The sequence below is a fragment of the Rhinatrema bivittatum genome, chromosome 3 (genome assembly GCF_901001135.1).
Source record: "Rhinatrema bivittatum chromosome 3, aRhiBiv1.1, whole genome shotgun sequence".
Taxonomy (NCBI): Eukaryota; Metazoa; Chordata; class Amphibia; order Gymnophiona; family Rhinatrematidae; genus Rhinatrema; species Rhinatrema bivittatum.
Window position 1 is genome coordinate 188,607,875 of NC_042617.1, and position 20,482 is coordinate 188,628,356.

General features: G+C 42.1%; 1 protein-coding gene across 4 annotated transcripts in view; it reads left to right on the top strand.

The window, feature by feature from the left end:
• Nucleotides 1-20,482, top strand: part of FBXO30 (F-box protein 30) — a 77,354-nt gene that overhangs the window by 23,474 nt on the left and 33,398 nt on the right. The window contains exon 1 of one of the 4 annotated variants that reach the window (XM_029594032.1): nucleotides 16,988-17,107. The exons of the other annotated variants lie outside the window; for them this stretch is intronic. Coding sequence (XP_029449892.1) covers nucleotides 17,088-17,107 — 20 coding nt within the window. The 5' untranslated portion in view covers nucleotides 16,988-17,087. Of the gene's footprint in view, nucleotides 1-16,987; nucleotides 17,108-20,482 lie in introns of those variants that run through there. 4 annotated transcript variants of the gene reach the window in all.

A 20,482-nucleotide genomic window follows, 5' to 3' on the forward strand; every position in this document is an offset into this window, starting at 1 on the left:
AAACCTGACTGGTTGCGAGGTCCTCAGGACAGGTTTGGGAAGCCCTGGTTTAGTTTCTTTACCTCTTCCAATGGAGTCTTCCTCCTTTGCCTGGGTGGATTTATTTATTTTTAATGCTTGAAAGTGTCTTTTGCTATGGGCAAAGTTCAGTCCCAGTTGCCACTCCGGGTGACTTAGGTAAGAGGGGGCATCTGGAGGTGGTAGAAAAAAGACTGGATGAGAATGTTCAGATTTGGAAGATTCTTTTTGGTTTAAAAAAAGTTGCTGGGCACAGCTAGTGAGGTAGAGTTGGAGGTTGGTTCTTCTATGGGGCACCTCTTTCATAAAGAAAAGCTGTTTGGGGGTTTTGTTTTGTTTTTTTGTTCTGGCAAAGGGACATTTAACACTTGGTGACTGGAAGCATCTCATCTGTAAGTTTGCCAGTTCTGATAGGCTGATTTGTTTGCGAGAGACACAAAGATGACTAGCCTGCTTGGTATGCAGCAAGAAGGTTTTTTGTTTAGAGAGAGAGCTAAATATCCCAGATTCCTTTGGGACCTGACTTCATGTTGTCAGTATTCAAAAGTCTGTGAAAATATTTTTCTTTGGCCCTTACTCCTACAGGAATGAGATGCTACTGTCTGGGGGCATGTCCTGGGAATATTTTCCTCAGAGACTGAGGACCGTGCCACCCCAATCATTTTGATCTTTGGGCTTGTGGGATAGTGTCACCTCTCTGTTCTGACAAAAGCTCATGAGGATTCCCTCAGACCCCCTATCTGATCTGCTGGAGCATTCTTTGCCACCAGAAAACCTCATACCCCAAATTCTTGGACAAGTTAGCTAAGGTGATGGGAGTTAATATCTGTGAGAACAAGGCCACCAACATATTTGGCCTACTCCCAGATTCTTTAAATTCCATCAATAAGTAGAAATCCCAATTTGCTTGATCCTATGGGATTTACAAACGAGAATATGGAATAATCTGGCAATCTGTCCCCCAGTAGCCAGGAAACTGGATCTGACATGGAGTACAACAAATCCAAGGTTTTGGAGTAGTTCGGCTACCACATCCTGTCAAAGACATTAAAACGTGCTAAGAAGATTAGAATCTTCAGTACCTCACTAGGTAAGAACCCTAGACTCTTGGATAATTTGGAGCAGGATAAAGGTCTTTCAGAGTTGCTTTCACATACATCCTTCCACTAAGGCTTTCTCACATCTCTCTCTAATGCCTTTTCCTCAATTCTTTCAAATCACTTCTTCCCCCTTTCCTAGCAGGCTCATGTCCTCTCTGCTCTCACACTTTCATATGCAGTTCCTCTTCCCACATGGCTTTCATGCAATACCATATCCTAGCCCTGGTCGCTTCGCACCTGCTGCGGAACATATGGCAACATGGACCTTTTGAAGAACTAAGTTTTCAGATAGTCCAATTTCAATTTGCATTGCTGACTTCAGAGACTGGGAGAAACATGACATCCATTCCCTCATCACCTCCCTCAGAGCATTCAGTTCCTCCTTGTGCTGTCCCCCAGCATTCACCCCCTCAATTCTCCCTTTTTTTTTAATACTCCCCTACAGAAACATTTGGCCCCTCATTTCCCCAAGCATTCACACCCCTTGCATATCTCAGCATTCACCACTGCTCACATCAACCCTCCTCAAGTATTCACCGCTTTCCCTCATCACCAATTATTCTGGCTGGACATGAGCTCTGGATGACTCCCTCTCCCCTCTGCTGTTAGCCGAATACCGGGTCCTGAGAGCATAGTGTTCTGGGCCTGGGGCAGTTTTCACTCCCGCCTCTCCTTTCCAAATAAAAGAACATAGACGAACCCAGTACTCCAAGTAGTGGGTGGGGGTGGAAAGCAGAGAGATGGCTGGAACATAAGTTGACTGGTTTTTCTTCTGTCCTGCCAGCTTTAGCCCCCCCCCCCCCCCCCCCCCAAAAAAAAAAATCCTCCAATGCTGCTGGTTGCAGACGAGGGCAGGGGCAGAGCAGGCATGAGCAGAGAATAGTTTCTGCTCCCTGTGCCAGTCCCTCCCTCCTCTTCATATTTTCATTTCAGTCAGAAGCATTGGGAGGAATGGAATGAAGGAAGAGGCTGGCGCAGGGAGTACAAAGGCAATGTTTGCTGTGGGCTTCCTGTACCAGCTCTTCTCATCTGCAGTGGTCCTCAGTTACCATGGGGGACATGAGGCAAGAGACACATTTTACATATGAGAGCCACAGATTGGCCACTCATGATTTAGATCATTCCAAAGCCTTGTGGTTAGACACATGAACAGAGGGAGCCTAGGTGTGAACTGATTTGGAGGATCTTGTATTCTAATCTACCCAAGATGGTAGGGTTCAGAGATGAAAGATGACAAATCTATCTTGGACAAGAGAGATCTTACAAGCAGGCATGCTGTATGGCTGGTAGCTGGGATATGTTTTTGACTTGGACAGGAATGACTGGATTGGCCAATTGGTCTTTCTGAAGTTATGTACTATATTACTAGAACAGGTTAAAGCAAGCATTGCTTAAATGATCAAAAAAGCATTACAGTACCCATTTTTTTATTTTACTTTTTTTAAAGTTTCATTATATTAATCTAGATATATTGACAGTTTAAGAAAGGTTAAATTGATGTATCTGTGCTCTCCAAGCTGAATTGGCTTGTCATCAGCCCTTGGAAGAGTAGTTTTAGATGGACTGTTTGAAGATATTTTAGTTCATGCCCATTGACATTTCATGTCATTTTTCTTGCTAAAGCTTATTTGTTAGTGGATTTTGGCACTTGAAAATCTAGGTCATGACATTTTTGATGGAATTCATTGTGACTTAATTTATTTCATAGAATGGTCTTGCATTATAAAACAAATTGGAGCTGCTGAACCATGCTATTCTCTGAAAGTGAGTCAGAGTTTGACAAACTGCTTTTGTTTTTCTAAAAGGGGGGGGAAAGATATGCAAAATGTTATAAGTAGTTTTTAAGTCATTTTGGTAACGAAACTGCAAAGTTTGAATGGTTCTCATATTCATTTACTCTCGTTCCTCTGTTTAGACTGGCTGGAGATTCTTAATACAATTTGCCCTTGGAGCTTTACACTGTTTTCATAAATTGGGAATAATCAACTTGGGCTTTCTCTATAGACAAGCAAGCATGAATTAGCCTTTATACGTGGATGACATCTAATGGTGCTGACACAGACCCAACTGTCGGAGCTCAGTAAAGATTTTACTGAGTATGCGCAAGAGTATGTCCTAGTCTCTTCATCTTTTGATCTTTTTACTGCCTCATTTTATTCACACAATGTTTTACGGCTGCTTTAGCAGCCTATCAAACAACTTAAGTTCTTAATTTTTTTTTTTTTAATTATATGGAAAACCCTTTGCCATGAAGACTGCAAGATACTGAATTAAGGGGTCCATCACAGATACTATCAGTTCTTAGGCCTAGTTCATGACTTCTTCACTTAGAGGTGGTTTTGTGTCCTCCAGGGTGTTAGCAGTATTGTGCCTAGAAGGAAAGGCCCTAAGGAAAGCACCAGTGGGTGAGAGGCTAAGCAGCGGAGCTGTTCTTCGTCAAGGAGTGAAGCATCAGGTTTCTATCATTCTAAAAGCTGGTGAAGGCTCCTCTCGCCCACCCCTTGGCATTGGTCTTTGGATCCACCTCATGTCTGGTTTAGTATGGCACAGATGCCTGTGATGCCAGGAGAGATGCCAAAAAAAAAATTGCCAATCATTTTATTTAAGAGGTTTTATATACCGATGCTCATGAAAAATCATATTGCGTCGGTTTACATATAACTTTAGTTAGAATTACAATAAACAGGGGGAATTTAACCTGGAGAAATAACTCTAGAGAGTCACAAACATGAATAGAGGTGGAGAATGAGTAATAGTGTTAATAACATTAACTTAAAGTAACAACAACGATAACTGTGTTAAGTAATGCGGTGAGGTATCAATCATAGATGACTCACTTCAGGGTGGGGTCTTCCACTTTGGAGCTGAAGAGAAGATTAGCGCTGTTGCGCAGGGCTCCACTGGAGTGTGCCTCTCCTTGATGCTGATGTGGGACACCGCATCATCTGCGCAGATGCGATCTTTGATCATAGTGTAGAAGATTTCCATGGCACAAACAATCTGTTTTATCAGGACTCTGAGCCAACCAGAGCATGAAACTTGCATTCGAGTTCATAGCCAATATACTTGGCATGTCAGATTTGTGCCATCAGTAATGTTGTAGTAGAGCGACTTGACACGTTAAGACCAAGTGCCCCAAGGTGGATGTCTTAGCACAGATGTAGCTACTGTTGCCATCTATGGAGCAGAATGCTGGTCGGAGAGAATTGTCAAAGCAACTGGCAGTGAATACCTTGGAGCCAGCCACCATTATGGCTGGAACAGAAGTAGTACCCATTTTACTTTTTCAGCTTTGCTGGCAACCCAGAGTGAGGATGAGCTGATCTGGGTTTCTGAAAAAGATATTTCTCCTCCAGCTCTGGCTCAGAAGGTTCTCCAATCCAGTGGGAGCACTGAGAGGAGAGGATCACCTTGTTGGTGGCTGGAAAGGATCAGTAAGTACTGTTTGGAGAATTTTTTTTTAAATTTAATAGGTATTAAGGTATATTATTTAGTGTCTGGGTTTTTTTTTTTCTTTTTGGTTTGTTTGGGTTTTTTTTTTTTGGGGGGGGGGGGGTTGTTTTAAATAGTCAAAGTCAGGCAACAAACAGAAGTTTTTGTTTTTCCCACCCACCTCTAGCTCATTCTTTAATTTATAGGCAGGTGTCACTTTCACACTTTAATTTTTTTAATTAAAAATAAATCGGCCTTTTAACTCAAATTCCCCATACCTTTATCAAGAGTTTGATCATTCCCTTGAAGGTTACTAACAGATATATAGTGAAAACACAGTAACACATTTAAAGGACCCTAATTTGTACATAATCCTACACACATAGCAACCTAAAACTTAAATAGGAACTGAACAAATTTAAGATGAAGGCAGCAGTCCAGCAGCAAGAGGGAGGCCTTCCAGTCTTTTGCATAGTGACACATGTATGATTTTTTACCCACCGGTGAGAAATTGTACATGTGCATGCGATGCAGAGAGCTCCTGTCTCTCACAATGAGTCCGATCTCTGGAGGCTAGAGTGGCAGACTTGGAGGAGCTGAGGCAGACAGAGGTATATAGATGAGACCTTCAGGGATATAGTACCCAAGTCCCAACTTCTGTCTGGCATCGCTGGTGCTCCCTTGGAGGAGGGAAAGTCTCATGATTGGAGAGCATCAAGCTGGTGCAGCACGAAATGATCTGGAGAGCAGGTCCTTGGTACAGGGAGCTGCATTTTCTTCTTGCACTGAGGGTGTCTCTCCCAGGGCTTCTCCCAAGGAGGGAAGGGTCAAATCAGCCATCATAGTTGGTGATTTGACTGTTAGGAATGTAAACAGCTGGTGGGCGTGAGGATTGCCTGGTTACATGCCTACCAGGTGTGAAGGTGGCAGACCTCATGTGTCACCTAAATAGAATTTTAGATAGTGCTGGGGAGGAGTCTGCTGTCATGGTACATGTGGGCACCAATGACACAAGAAAACGTGGGAGGGAGATTCTGGAAGCCAAATTTAGTCTCTTAGGTAGAAAGCTGAAATCCAGAACCTCCAGGGTAGCATTCTCTGAAATGCTCCATGTTCCACACACAGGTCCCCAGAGGCAGGCAGAGCTCCGGAGTTTCAATGTGTGGATGAGACGATGGTGCAAGGAAGAGGGATGCAGTTTTTTTGTAAGGAACTGGGGAACCTTTTGGGTAAGGGGGAGTCTATTTTCTAAAGGGATGGAATCAGGCTGCTAGCGCTAACCTTTTAAAAGGAGATAGAGCAGCTTTTAAACTAGAACAATGGGGAAAGCAGACTGTCGCTCAGCAGTGCATGGTTCGGAGGGAGGTATCTTCAAAGGATACTAATGGAGCATTAGAGTTAGGGCATTCCAACAAAGAGGTTCCACTAATAATAAAAAGTAGTCAAAGTGCCTATAACTAAACTCGCCTGAGCAAAAAAAAATTCAATTTATCCCCATCAACTGAAAAGCAGAATGTAAATGCAAAACACACACACTTTGAAATGTTTGTATGCTAATGCCAGACGTCTAAGAAGTAATTTGGGAGAATTAGAATGTCCTTACTCAAGCAAGTAGAAAACACGTGTCTGCCAGGAAACCATCCACTAGGAGAAGCTATGGATTTAAATGGAAACTATTTTCTGCATGGTGTAACAAAGTTCCTTGAATCCATTTGCATGCGATCCCAAAGATCTACTATTTGTTTATTTAAAAATCTTTTATTCTGCAGCTTCCTTACATCTATTCAGCATAGATTACAAGAGTACAACTATAAAATATCACAATACAGTATAAAACACAGAAAACTAAAACATTTCAGCCTCACCCAACAGCCTGTTCAAACAACATTCTTAAGCCCTCTTCTGAACAGTTTTATGTCATGTTGCTTACGAAGCCATACGGGCAACTTTATTCCATTCTACCACTGCTACAGAACAAAAAGCCCGTGCTCTTGTTTTAACCCATTTATGCTTTATTGGTGGGTAACTTCTCATCATAAGGCCCATGTTGGAGTGTACCAATCGATGAAACTTCTTAAAACACACAGATGAGCACCTTTTCAGGATTTTAAACGCAGTATTCAACAGCCCAAATCTTACCCTCCACTTAACTGGAAGCCAGTGGAGGTCCTGCAGTACTGGAGTAAAATGCTCTTCTTGAGAGACCAGTCAACTTGAGCGGCAGCATTCTGAACCAGTTGTAAAACATGTCAACTTCTCAGGTAGCCCCATATACAGGACACCACAATCTTAAGTGACTCAGCGCTAATGCCTGTATCACTGAATGGAAAATATCTGGCAGCAATAAATACTTAAACGGTCTCATAGTTTTCAATTTGTAAAAAGTCACTTTTGAAAAGGGGTGAATTTTGTGCTTCATTGTCAGCAGGGAGTCCAAGAAAACCCCAGACTTTTTACTTCTATTTCCTCTTTCTGCTTCAGGATTTGGCACCTAATCAGTAAGAGTTCATCTCTATGCCATAGCGGCTTATCATGCTCACCTCAAGGGTAAGCCAATCTCCACTCATTTGTTAATTTCTAAGTTCATAAACTAAACCTCCAGTTGTAAAACCACCTATTCCCTGGGACATAAGAACATAAGAAAATGCCATACTGGGTCAGACCAAGGGTCCATCAAGCCCAGCATCCTGTTTCCAACTGTGGCCAATTCAGGCCATAAGACGTAAAATGTAGTTATGGTATGACTGATGAAGCCAACATTTGAACCATTGGAGTTTGCTTCTCTCAAGCTTTTAATGTGTAAAGTAGTATTCCTTGTCACAGTAACATCAGCAAGCTTCAGGCTTGAATTTATTATCCACCTTATATGCTGCGCTTCCCCAGCAAGGTGATGCTCTGCACCCACCTTAAGTGTGTGTGTGTTGGTTTTTGTTTTTTTTGGGGGGGGGGGTTTTTACCAAAAGCAGTATTGGCTTTCCATATTAATCAGGCCACCATGTGTGGCCTATATTCGTCCCGATGCCATATTCACATGAAGGTGAGAGCATATCATACATTTTAGATTGTAAAAGAGCTTTTGTTTTCTACAAAAGGATACTCTGCCATGTCATGCTTTGCAGCTGTTTGTCTTACAATCCTAACAGACTGGGTATGGCAGTGGCCAAATGTACATTGTCCAACTGACTAGCAGACTTCATTGTGCACAGCTATGTGCTAGCAAGCCTACATTTACAAGCATCATCAAGATTCAAGTTAGAGCCATGGTTGCATGAGTGGCTCATCTGCTCGCCATGTACAAAGTTGCAACATGGTCATCATTGCACACCTTTTGTCTCCCATTACTGTCTGGACGATCTCTTAAAGCAGTGGTTCTCAACCTTTTTTTGGCCGGGACACACCTGACAGATGGTTCTCACATGTGTGACACACTGAACATGTGACCATCACGGGGCTAAATGTAAACATGCACTTTGCATCCACAGGAATCCCCTCAACCCCCAGCAATGAGTACAGAGCAGATCTAGGGCATTACCCTGTACAACTCACCATACAAAAAAGATATTCTGGTTTTGATGACATCCCAGTAAAAGCAAAACAAACTCCTTTTACTACCAGGCAAAATAGCCTTCCTTATGAAAAGACAGTAATTTACCACTAATGCATATCCTATTGAGAACGCACAACAAATAAGATTGATACAAATGCCTACATGCTAGTAAAATACCTCACCTCGGACACACACCCAGAACTGACCTTCACCAAGTACAGAAAAACCACAAATTATAAATATGGAGACAGAAACTGGAATGGAAAACCAAAAAAGCCACTCTGCATGCAGTGCAAACCTGAAGAAATGGAAAGAGAAATATAGCACCTATTTGGTGTTCTATTCTGCTTTTTCAGACACTTCAAAGCAGACTGATAGAGATGTGAGACAATGTCAGTTGGCAGTACCTAGGCTTGAACCCAGATTTCTTTTAAGGACTAGCTTAACTGCAGTATTTGTATCTCTGCTCTGTATACTTATTTCGTTTATATGCTGCTTAATGTACACAAGCCACATTCGTAATGAAAGCCAATAAACTATTAAAAAAAAACCAGTATAGTGCAGAGAATGTTTAAGTCAGTTAATCGCATTTCACAGAAAAACAAATTACTGCCTGGCACAGATGTAAACTGAATTCAAGGACCTATATATAAAATGTCAATGAATTAAAAACTGCCAGACTAAACAAATGTGTTTAACATGCTGCTGCAACTACTACTATATATCTATAACGCTACACGACATACGCAGCACTGTACAAACATACAGAAAGATAGTCCCTACTAAATAGAACTTACAAACTTACAAAGACAAACTTGCAGGACAAGAGACTTGGTTAAAAGAAAAAGTTAGTCAAGACTAAAAGCAGTTGGGCATAAGATTTAAAAACAGTTTCACAAAGGTGGGTCTTTAGACGGGATTTAAACATGGCAAGAGGGAGCATGACGCACCAGTTCAGGAAGACTATTCCAAGCACACGATACAGCCAGGTGGAAAGCATGGAATCTGGAATTGGCAATAGTGGAGAAGGGCACGGATAGGAGTGACTTATCTGAGTGGAGTGCACGAGGAGGGGTGTACACAGAGAGAGAGAGAACAGAAGAGAGGTAGTGAGGTGCTGCAGAGTGAAGGCATTTGTAGGTGAGAGAGGAGTTTGAACTGTATTTGGGAGCGAATAGGGAGCCAATGCAGTGACTTCAGAAGAGGGGTTATGTGAGCATAGTGATTTTGGGGAAAGGTAAGTCACGCAGCTGTATTTAGGACAGACTGCAGTGGAGAGAGATGGTTTGCTGGGAGACCTGTGAGGAGCAGGCTGCCATAGTCTAAGCGGAAGGACATGAGTGTGGATAAGGGTTCTGGTAGTGTGTTCAGACAGGAAAGGGCGGATTTTGGCAGTCTTATAAAGAAAAAGAAATGACAAGTTTTTAGCAGAGCTTTGGATATGCATAGAGAAGGAGAGAGGGGAGTTGAAGAGGACTACAAGTTTATGAGCTAATGGGACAGGGACTGTTATCCACAAAAACAGGGAAGAGGGGGAGGGCATAAATTAATAAATCAACTAACCGATCAATATCAATATGGCCATTCCTTTCAAAACATTGTACAGCTGAAGAAAAAAACATCACGGGAAGTCTGCAATGGATACTGAAAGATGATTAAAAAAAAAAAAGTCTAAGGAATAGATTGTATTTGAACATCGAAAATATGACCTGGGGAAATTACCAAAAACAGTCCAAATTGTGCACTAATTTGTGTGGGAACATGCATGATCTGCTCCCAACCCAGATATGTCAGTCCATCCAAAAAGTGCTTACAATTGTTGGATAACTGCATTACATCTATATGCAAACTAAAATTGCAGAATATGAGCATATTATTCAATTTGACTTGAACACATCAGTTTCTCAAAGATGAGAGCAATTAGAATTTAAAATCTAATGGAGAGTAAATCAAACAAATGCTGATTTTCAAAGAATACAGTACCAATATTTCATAGGGTGAGCTAACACCAAACTTTTCCTTCAAGAAATTCCAAATTCCTATATACAATAAGGCTGCCATCTCTCACCCAAGGCTTAGAGACTATATAAAAACCTGGAAGGCAAAGTTGATTTAATAAAACTGAATTGGTGTCTGTTACAATTTGGTGATTCAAAGCAAATCAAGAGAATCATGTAGCGGTGTCTGGGTTTTTTTGTTTGTTTTTAAAGAAAACAAAGATTGGGCATTTGGCCACAAAGTCTGGCATTTTAGCCATCTGTGGGTGACGTTTTATTCAGGACTAAAAAAAAAAAAGATAGCTTATAAGAACAACTTACAAAAACTTAAATTGCTGTATCAGTTTCCAAAGACTTTATGAATTGGTGAAGGTGAATCCTGGGCATCGCCACCATCTGAGGATTCCACAGACACATGGCACTGACAAAGACCTCTCAATGCCACTAGGTGCACATAAAGGTGCACACACAGGAGCTCCTTTTGTTGCACTCATTCATGCATGATGGAGCATGTGCACCTCCAGCATGCTCTGCTGGCTCTTCAGCGCCCCATGCTTATAACACTGTGGGAAGGGGTAGGACAGAGTAACAGGATGTGATTCAGAGGCAGCAGGAGTTTGGATGTTAAACAGGCCCGATGGAACAGCAACGTTTAGCCATGTATGTTTGTGTATATTTGAGAATCTGTGTGTGAATATATATATAGCATATTGGATCTAGGCTTTAAATAAAATAAAAAATGTGAGTACATAAAATGGTATATCTGTCAGACAACTCTAAAATAGGGTGAGTAGCACCACTAATGTGTGTGTGTGTGTGTGTGTGTGTGGTTTTTTGTTTTGTTTTTTTTTTAATTATTTGAAAGATGCTTAATGTTGCTGTTATGGTTATGAGGTGTTGGAGTGGATTCTTGGGTACTGCGGTGATGGCCACTCCCACGGGGAGGAGCCCCATGAGGAACCGCAGTACTAGGCTAGATTCTATACACACAGAGAAGTTGTATTTATTGTACAGCTCGATAGCACTGCCCGCTCCCCGGGCAGTGCATGAAGGTAACCCAGTGAAGTAGTCCAGGGGTCCTCAGCAGAGGAGACCAGTCTCACACTCGAGTAGGTGATAGGCAGCGCAGTGTAGCAGGGACAGGTCCCGGATGTAGACACAGAGCGCTGAAGGTGAGACAGACTGAAAAAGTTAGTACTCACTGAAGCAGAAAGCTGTATTGTTCAGTGGCAGGCACCAGATTAGGGAGAGCAGGCCCTCGAGGAGCGAGTACCCGGTACCCCAAGATAGGTACCTGAAATAGAGCAGAAGTGCCCCCGAGGAGTGGGTACCCAGGTTAGTGAAGAAATACCCCGAAGGACAGAGAGAGCTTCCTAGGGTAGCTTAGATCGGAGGCAATCCAATCCTTGCTAACTCAGTTTGTTAGCAAACGAAGGGCAGGCTAAATACCAGGATGTGGTGATGTCACTCGGAGGGGACGCCCCCAAGGTTCCCGCCATGATGTGGATAAAGAAGTGGGTGGCATGCGCACACCCTAGGAGGCCCTCGGGAAAATCATGGTGAACACTATTGCCGATCCGGGGACACCGGAGAAAGCGGCATGAAGACGCAGCAGCAGCCATCTTCCCAAGGCTTGAGGAGAGAGAAGGAAGAAAGGTGAGGCACAGAGGTTGAAGCCTTCTGAGACCAGATGCAACAGTTGCAAGCTTTATTATACAATGGAAAAGAATATCAAAACTATTCAAAATATAAAATTGGCACAAAAATACATTTATCAATTGCCCTAGTCAATCATTCCTCATTCACACTGCTTTTAAACTCTTTAGTGTTATGCATTTATAGCATGTATAAATACCAACATAAAACACTGTAACTATATACAGAGTGCTTGTAATGAAACACTTGCAATAGAGCTGGACTTCAAGAAAGATACTTTGTAAATTGCAAATGAATCACATGGCAGATAATGTCATTAAAAAGTGGATACAGTTGAATCACAGTCCACAAGAAAAGATACTTTGTAATTGTTTCACAGGACCGTTGTTCCAATGATGTTTCTGTAGTCTCTGTTCTTCTGCTATATCCTGTATTCTCTCTGTTCCTACAAAGGCCTCTCTTTCACCATACAGGCTTTTTCAGGGGAAAATATGGTTCATAACTCTTCTTGCGATGATATCATGGACTGTATTTAGTGAAGAGAACGCAATCTTATTGATTCTTTTGTCTATTTGCCAGTTCAGTGTCTCAAGGCACTGTTGATTATGCTGCATTTAGCAAACCTAATTGTCTGAATTTCTAATGTCTTAGCTTGTTGGAAACCTTTTTAAGTCTTTGGAACTGTAGCTGGAGCAGATTTCAATGCCTCCATGTTCTGCAAGGAGAGGTGTGTGTGTGTACACCTATAGATATAAGGCTTGACAAAACCCAGATGCCAGGCATTTCAGGCTTACCTCTCAAATCAAGATATCCTGATCCAGACAGACAACCAGGCGGCCATGTGGTACATAAACAGGGAGGCACTGGCTCCTTCCTTCTGTCAGGAAGCTGCACAGATTTGGGCGGAAGCTCTCTCCCATTCGATGTACCTTCTTGCCGGGAGTGGACAATATGTTGGCAGACAAGCTGAGTCACATCTTTCAACCGCACGAGTGGTCTCTCAACCCCTCGGTAGCGAACTCCATCTTCCAACAAAGGGGATATCTTCAGATAAACCTCTTTGCATCTCCTCAAGACCGCAAAGTAGAGAACTTCTGCTCTCTCATTCGCAGCAAACACTCTCATCCCAGAGACGCATTCTCCCTCTCATGGGCATCCGGTCTACTCTACGCATTCCCTCCACTTTCTCTTCTCTTGAAGACTCTCGTGAAGTTACGTCAGGACAAGGGAACCATGATCCTGATAGCACCTCACTGGCCACGCCAAGTGTGGTTTCCAATACTGCAGGATCTCTCCATTCGCAGGCACATTCCCTTGGGAAAGGACCCGCTTCTGATCACTCAAAACGGGTGCCTCCGCCATCCCAATCTCCACGCCTTGTCCCTGACAGCATGGATGTTGAAAGATTAATCCTTTAACCACTTAACCTTTCTGAACCAGTTTACCGTGTCTTGCTTCACGGAAGCCTTCCACAAGAAAAGCTTACTCTTACAAATGGAACAGGTTCACGTCATGGTGCTCTTCTCAGTCCCTTGACCCCTTTTCCTATCCAATCACGAAGTTTTTGGACCATCTCTGGCATTTATCACAGTCAGGTCTAAAGACTTCTTCCATCAGAATGCTTGTCAGTGCGGTAGCTGCCTTCCATAAAAGTATCGGGGGTGTTCCTATATCAGTACAACCCCTTGTAACACGTTTTCTGAAAGGCTTGCTTCACCTCAAGCCTCCATGGCGTCCTCCGGCCCCTTCTTGGAATCTCAACCTGGTTTTGAGTCGGCTCATGACATCACCATTCGAGCCTCTTCACTCCTGTGATCTTCGCTATCTTACATGGAAAGAGATTTTCCTTCTGGCAATCACTTCAGCTCACAGAATTAGTGAACTACAGGCCCTAGTTACCTATCCGCCTTACACTAAAATTCTGCAGGACCGGGCGGTACTCCGCACTCACTCTAAGTTCTTGCCTAAGGTAGTATCGGAGTTTCACATTAATCAATCCATTATACTACCTACCTTCTTTCCCAGGCCCCATTCCATTCCAGGAGAACAGGCTCTGCATACCCTTGACTGTAAACGGGCTCTAGCATTCTACCTAAACTGTACAGCTGCCTACCGGGAAAGCACTCAACTATTTGTCTCTTTCCACCCTAACAAATTAGGGAAGCCTGTGGGTAAGCAGACTCTCTCTCCTCCTAGTTAGCAGACTGCATATCCTTTTGCTATCAGCAAGCAGGCATTCCATTTCAAGACCATGTTAAAGCACACTCTGTGAGGGCCATGGCGACTTCAGTAGCACACCTAAGATCGGTGCCGCTTCCTGACATTTGCAGGGCTGCCACCTGGAGTTCTCTCCACACCTTTGCAGCCCACTATTGCTTGGACAAAGCCAGAAGACAAGATTCCATCTTCGGCCAGTCTATCCTTCATAACCTATTTACAACGTGACGCACCAACACCCTTCCACCTGGCCGGTAGGGTTCAGGATGCCCTCTACCAAATTCCACCCCAGTTGTTGTGCCTGTGGCACGTCTTTGGGTACATTTGGTGCATGTTCGGACATCCTCAGCTCGGTACTCACCCATATGTGAGGACTATCATCCTGCTTGTCCTGTGAGAAAGCAAATGTTGCTTACCTGTAACAGGTCTCCTCACGAAACCCGCCCACCGCCCCGCGGTGTTGGGTTCGTAACATTTTATTTTATTTTTCGGCACTGAAGGGGGACTCCTGCTGGCTGCAGGGTTAGTGCCATCCTGGGCATGCCCAGTAGGGGCCAGTCAAAGTTCTGGAAACTTTGACAGAAGTTTTCCGTGATTGGGCTCCATCCTGTGATGTCACCCATATGTGAGGACTAACATCCTGCTGTCCTGTGAGAATACCTGTTACAGGTAAGCAACATTTGCTTTTTGGATTTTCAGAAGACATTTGACAAAATCCCCCCCATGAGAGACTCCTAGGAAATTACAAAGTCATAAGGTGGTGGAAGGTCGTGTTCTATTATGGATTGGTAACTTAATTAAAAGGCTGGAAAACGAGGGTAGGACCAAATGGTCAATTTAGCAATTGGATAAAGATCATTAGTGGAATACAAGAATTGGTACCTGGACCTGTGGTATTTAGCACATTCATAAATGATCTGGAAGTGAGGTGATTAAGTTTTGCAGATGACACAATTATTCAAATTTGTTAAAACTGCAGACCTGCAGAAGGACCTTATGAAACTAGGAGACTGGGCAACTGAAATGGCAGATGAAATTTAATATGGAAAAGGGCAAAAAGATGAACATGGGTGGAAAATAATCCCAACTACAGGTAAATGATGGGTTCTATATTGGCAGTCACTACCCAGGAAAAGGACTTTGGGGTCCTTGTGGACAATACATTGAAATCCTCTGCTCAATTTGTATTGGTGGACAAAAATCAATGTAAGGAATGGAGAATAAAACAGAAAATATCTTACTTATGTTACAACCACACCTTTGAGTATTTTGTGCAGTTTAGGTCTCTTCATCTCAAAAAAACAAACAAAAAAAAAAACCATAGTGCATGCAGAAAGTATTCGGACCCCTTAACTTTTTCCACATTTTGTTAGTTACAGCCGTATTCTAAAATGGATAATATGCATTCCCCCCCTCAATCTAACATAATACCCCTCAATGACAAAGTAGAATGTCATTTACCTTTTTCAAATACTAAAACTGGACACTCCATTAAACTAACAACCAGCATATTCAAAACAAATTGTAGTGTGCAAAGTAAAAAAATACTTTCTATCAAGTTGTGGAATCTCTTGCTAGAGAAGGTGGCTTGCACAGAGGGTTTAATAGGTTTGGACTTAACATCCACTGTGGGGGAAGAGGGGTTAGACTGTGAAGAACAGGATATATTTTCAGATATTGTAAGGCGTTTGGGGTGAAATTGTTTAACTGTATATTTGTTATATATATTGTCAGATACACTTGAAGCACATTTGGTTTGTATCATTGCTTTATTTAATAAACGATTCTAAACATAAAATAGGTTTGGACAAACTCCTGGATTGAATATCCATAACACATTATTAGCCAGGTAGAATAAAAAAAAAAAAGCTATTGCTATCGCTGGAAGTGAGTAACCAGAATTAGATCTACTTTATGGGATCTGCAAAGGACTTGTGGCCTGGATTAGCCTCTGTCAGAGACAGGATGCTAGTCTTGATGGACCTTGGTCTGAACCAGCATGGCAATTCTTATGTTATTTATTTATTTAATAACTTTTATATACCGACGAACGTTGGGAACATCTCGTCGGTTTCTTATGTACTCTTATGTTCTTATGTACTCTTCAAACGGTAGGCACAGTCACTTCTCACAGTACTTTCAGGCAGCCCTACTGTGATAGTGGCTACGGAAAGATCCATGAGCTGTATTTAAAATAGTTATGCCAGAGGAGCAACAAAAGGTTTGCTCTTGGAGAAGGAACTTCTTTTGACCAGCATTATTATTTAGTTCACTTTAGCACATTTTGTTGCTGTTCTGTTTTTCAAAGCTGTCTCTTTTTTCTCTAAATCCATGTGTTTTACCAATCACTTCCATAGCTGTGAAACCTACTTTCTTCATGTTGAAAATAATGAAGGTATACCACCAATCTCTGACAATTGAGTAAGCTGTTTGCTAGCTGATGATGCTATGGTATTTTTTGAAAAGTAAACTGGGATGTCAGCGGTTTGCCTGTCACTTAGGATCTAATTGTGCCATGTATTTATTTTCAAGATGAAAATAGGATTTCACAAGCATGTGGTTAAAAGTTTAAAAAAAAAAAACATTTTTGGAGAGAATGGTATGACTGCAGTCTCTGCTAACAGCAGTCTTGTGCAAGGAGCTCTAATGTAATCTTGTTTTTCTCTGAGCTGTTATGTTTAGAACAGTGCTGTTCTAAGAATCACAAAGGCTTTGTAAACATTGTTCAGTTTTATGGTAGAATCAGTCCTTGTAAGGGAGATCATGATTAATTCTCAATTATTTATTTTATTTTCAGTCAACCTTTAATAGTTGTTCTATGGTAAAACTGTTTCCTTTATGCAGACTGACCATGTTAAGACATCCACACTTGTGTCATGTGGTTGATTGTGACAGCTGCCGTTTAAATTCTCTCAACTGTGTTGCCTTTGGATGACATGATCTGACTGGTTTCCTCAGCTGATTATTAATGTGCATAACATCAAGTGCTTCTGTAAATCCTGAGAGCCTGGATTGCCTCTCTGGAACAGAGGCAGTATTTTTAGTTTTCCCTGTTAGTATAGTTAAACTGGTATACCAAGGCATTTCAAGAGAACTGAACCAAGTTGCTCACAGGATAAGATGCAGCTGCTGTTTCTTGGGTTAGTATGACTTTTTAAATAGCTCTTCTGTTTTGATTAAAATTATTTAGCATATTCAGTTTTATTGCTGTATTTTGTTTGACTTGTATTCTTCAATGCGCCTAACAAATACTGTGTGTTCTAAAAGTTGCTATTAGGATGTGTGTGTGTATATTCAGATGTGGGGTTATTTTTGTGGTATAAGAGTTTGAGAATAAGATAATTGATCTTATATCCTCCCTAAAAGTACTTGTTTTGCCAGTGAACAGCTTGAATGTTAGGGCCAGTGCAGCAGTGGGTAGTAACAGGCACGCAAGGCTAGAATATAAGAACATAGGCAGAACATAATCTGCTTTTCTTCTGTCCTTTCTTCTGATCTGCTTCTCTGTAGTTGTTTTGTTCCTCTTTGCTACCTGCTATCAACTTCCTCTTACTCCTTTCTCAATAGATTATAGTAGCTACAGTTAATTTTCATAAGTGGCATGGAGGGAGTAGTGTAGTAGAGTAGCAAGCTGAGAACTAGCGAAGCCAGGCTTCAAATCCCATAGGCACTGTGTGACCTTAAGCAAGTCACTTCACCCTCCATTGCCTCAGGTACAAACTTACATTCAAGTATAGTAGGTATTTGAGCTACCAATGAAAAATGAGTTAAATAACTTCCATAACTACTTATTGTAACGGATGGCATTTTTTTCACATTTTGAATATATATTTTTTAAATTAGACAAAGGAGCATGCCAATGAAATATTAACATTTTTTAGTCTACTTAAGGTTGTTCTTCCCTCTACAGATATTGTTTTGAGTGTCACTGCCACTACCAAGGTGTCCACTTGGGATATTCTGAAGAGATTGTTCCTCTCCTTTAGAAGTAGGGGGCATCTTACTCATAGTCCTTCCCCCCCCCCCTTTAAGCCCCCCCCCCCCCACCACTTGTAGGGTTTCTCACACCTTTTAACAATTTTAATTTTTTACCACCCTCGTCAAAGTGAAAACCATAATGGCATTAGATCAAAATTAATCACAATGCATTTCCTAAGCAACAATTGATCAAGTATGTTCTGTTAAACATTAACACATTTTATGACAAATGTACAGAAAGCCCCAAGGCTAGGCATGTTCAAAGTCTTCTGTACAAGGCAGCAAGCGTGGTTCTGGTGCATTGAGGAAATGATGCACTCATGCTCAGGGTAGGAGGGAAGACTCGGGTTACCCAACCTTTTCAAACCCAAGGCATACCTCCCTTAACAAATATTGTGTGGCACACTAACCGTCACAGGGTGGGCAATACAGATGAGAGAACTCTTATGGTTTAGTTTTTGATTGTGCTTTTCATACATAAAAATCAAGGTGATGTAAAATAAAATTGTACACATAACATAATAGAGTATATATCAGTAATAAACTCAACGAGACTGGTATTCAAAGTACATTCAGTGCTACTTAGCTTAAATACAACTTATCTGGCTAAGTGGTGACCGCTAAATATCAGACTATGCTCAGCAGTTGCCACTTAGCCAGATAAGTCATTTATCTGGCTAAGGAGATAGCCAAATAGCAAGTAGGCAGATCAGGGTGGCACTAATTAACTGGTTAAGTAGCGATATTCGATTGTTAGACCAGCCATAGAGCAGGTTTAACTTAGCTGGATATAACTTATCCGAATATGTATCGGATACATACTTTGATGTTCAGCAGCATAGCCATACCACTGAACATCCCATGTAACTTATACAAACTAAGTTACTTATGCGGCTAGCTTTCAATATTGGTTCCAATATTATACAAGGTTAAAACTCTCACATGTCATAGTGAGAACAACCTTGACTTGAGGCACTTAAATTTGCAGAAAGCCCCTACTAGCATATTGCCAAGTGGAGAGAATTCCATAAGCTGGGGGCTAGATAGGAAAAACACATTTTGCAATTTCCCTTCAGTCCAACTTTTGGTGGGGAACTTTTTTTTTTTTTTTTTTTTTTCTTAGCAATTCTTGCTGCTATGATCTGAGTACAGCCAGGTTGGTATGGGATAAGGTTTGCAAGGCATTGGGGCGAGGCTCCCTAACGAAAAGTCTTAACTGCAAGACAACCAGTTTTGAGCTGGATGTGTTAAGAAATGGGCAACCAGTGAAGATTAACCAATAATGGGGTAATGTGGTAAGGTTTCTTAAAGATGTTAAAAAAAAAACAAAAAACTAGAGGAAGCACTGAAAACTCCACCAGTCTCTCTTCCAAATTGTAAAACAAAGGGAGAGGGCAGAAACATGAATGTTACAGTGGGTTATGTCCTGCTATAAAGTGCAGAAGGAAAAAGGGCGAAGTTGGTGTGCTGCAGGCAGCTAACTTGGTCAGTGCATGTGGCTGTCAGAGCTTGTCCATTGCTGCTGCTCCCAGCATTCAAGTAAGCCACATCCAGTGCTTAGTGCACACACTCCCTGTCTCACTCATCCAGGGAAAAAGAGAGACGTTAGAAGGACTCAATGGAAGATATGGAGTTGCTGTGTGTGCAGTTTCCTTAAAGCATGCCGCCTATTGACTACCATGCTCCAGGGCTCATGCTGTAGCAAGGAAAAAGCAGCATGCATGATTATACATTCTCCAAAAAGGAACTCTTACTCGTTTTAAGAGCCACTATTGGTGTGTCTTGTTGCTGCAAGGTGCAAAGAGCAGAGTTCCAGTGCTGATCTGATCTGAACATCAGGCAGTGGTAACTTTTCCATGGCACACTTGCAGGCCGATACAGTACAGTGCGCTCCAACGGAGCGCACTGTTAGCCGGCATTTGGACGCGCTAGCTTTACCCCTTATTCAGTAAGGGGTAATAGCGCGTCCAACCCCCCCTCCCCCCGAACCTTATAGCGCCCGCAACATGCAAATGCATGTTGATGGCCCTATTAGGTATTCCCACACGATTCAGAAAGCAAAATGTGCAGCCAAGCCGCACATTTTACTTTCAGAAATTAGCGCCTACCCAAAGGTAGGTGCTAATTTCTCCATGCAGCGAGAGTGCACAGAAAAGCAATAAAACTGTTTTTATGTGCACCCTCTGACTTAATATCATGGCAATATTAAGTCGGAGCTCCCGAAAGTTTAAAAAAGTAAAAAATAAAAAAAAAAAAAAATGTAAATGGGCCCGTGGCTGGTGGGTCGAAAACCGGATGCTCAATTTTGCCAGTGTCCGGTTTCCAAACCCATGGCTGTCAGCGGGCTCGAGAACAGACGCCGGCAAAATTGAGCATCGGCTGTCAAACCCACTGACAGCCACCGCTTCCGTCAAAAAAAGAGGTGCTAGGGACGTGCTAGTGTCCCTAACGCCTCTTTCTACCACCAGGCCTAATTTAAATAAATTAAAATACAGTATCGCGCGAACAGCAGAGTGGCCTGTGCGCGCTCCGGGAGA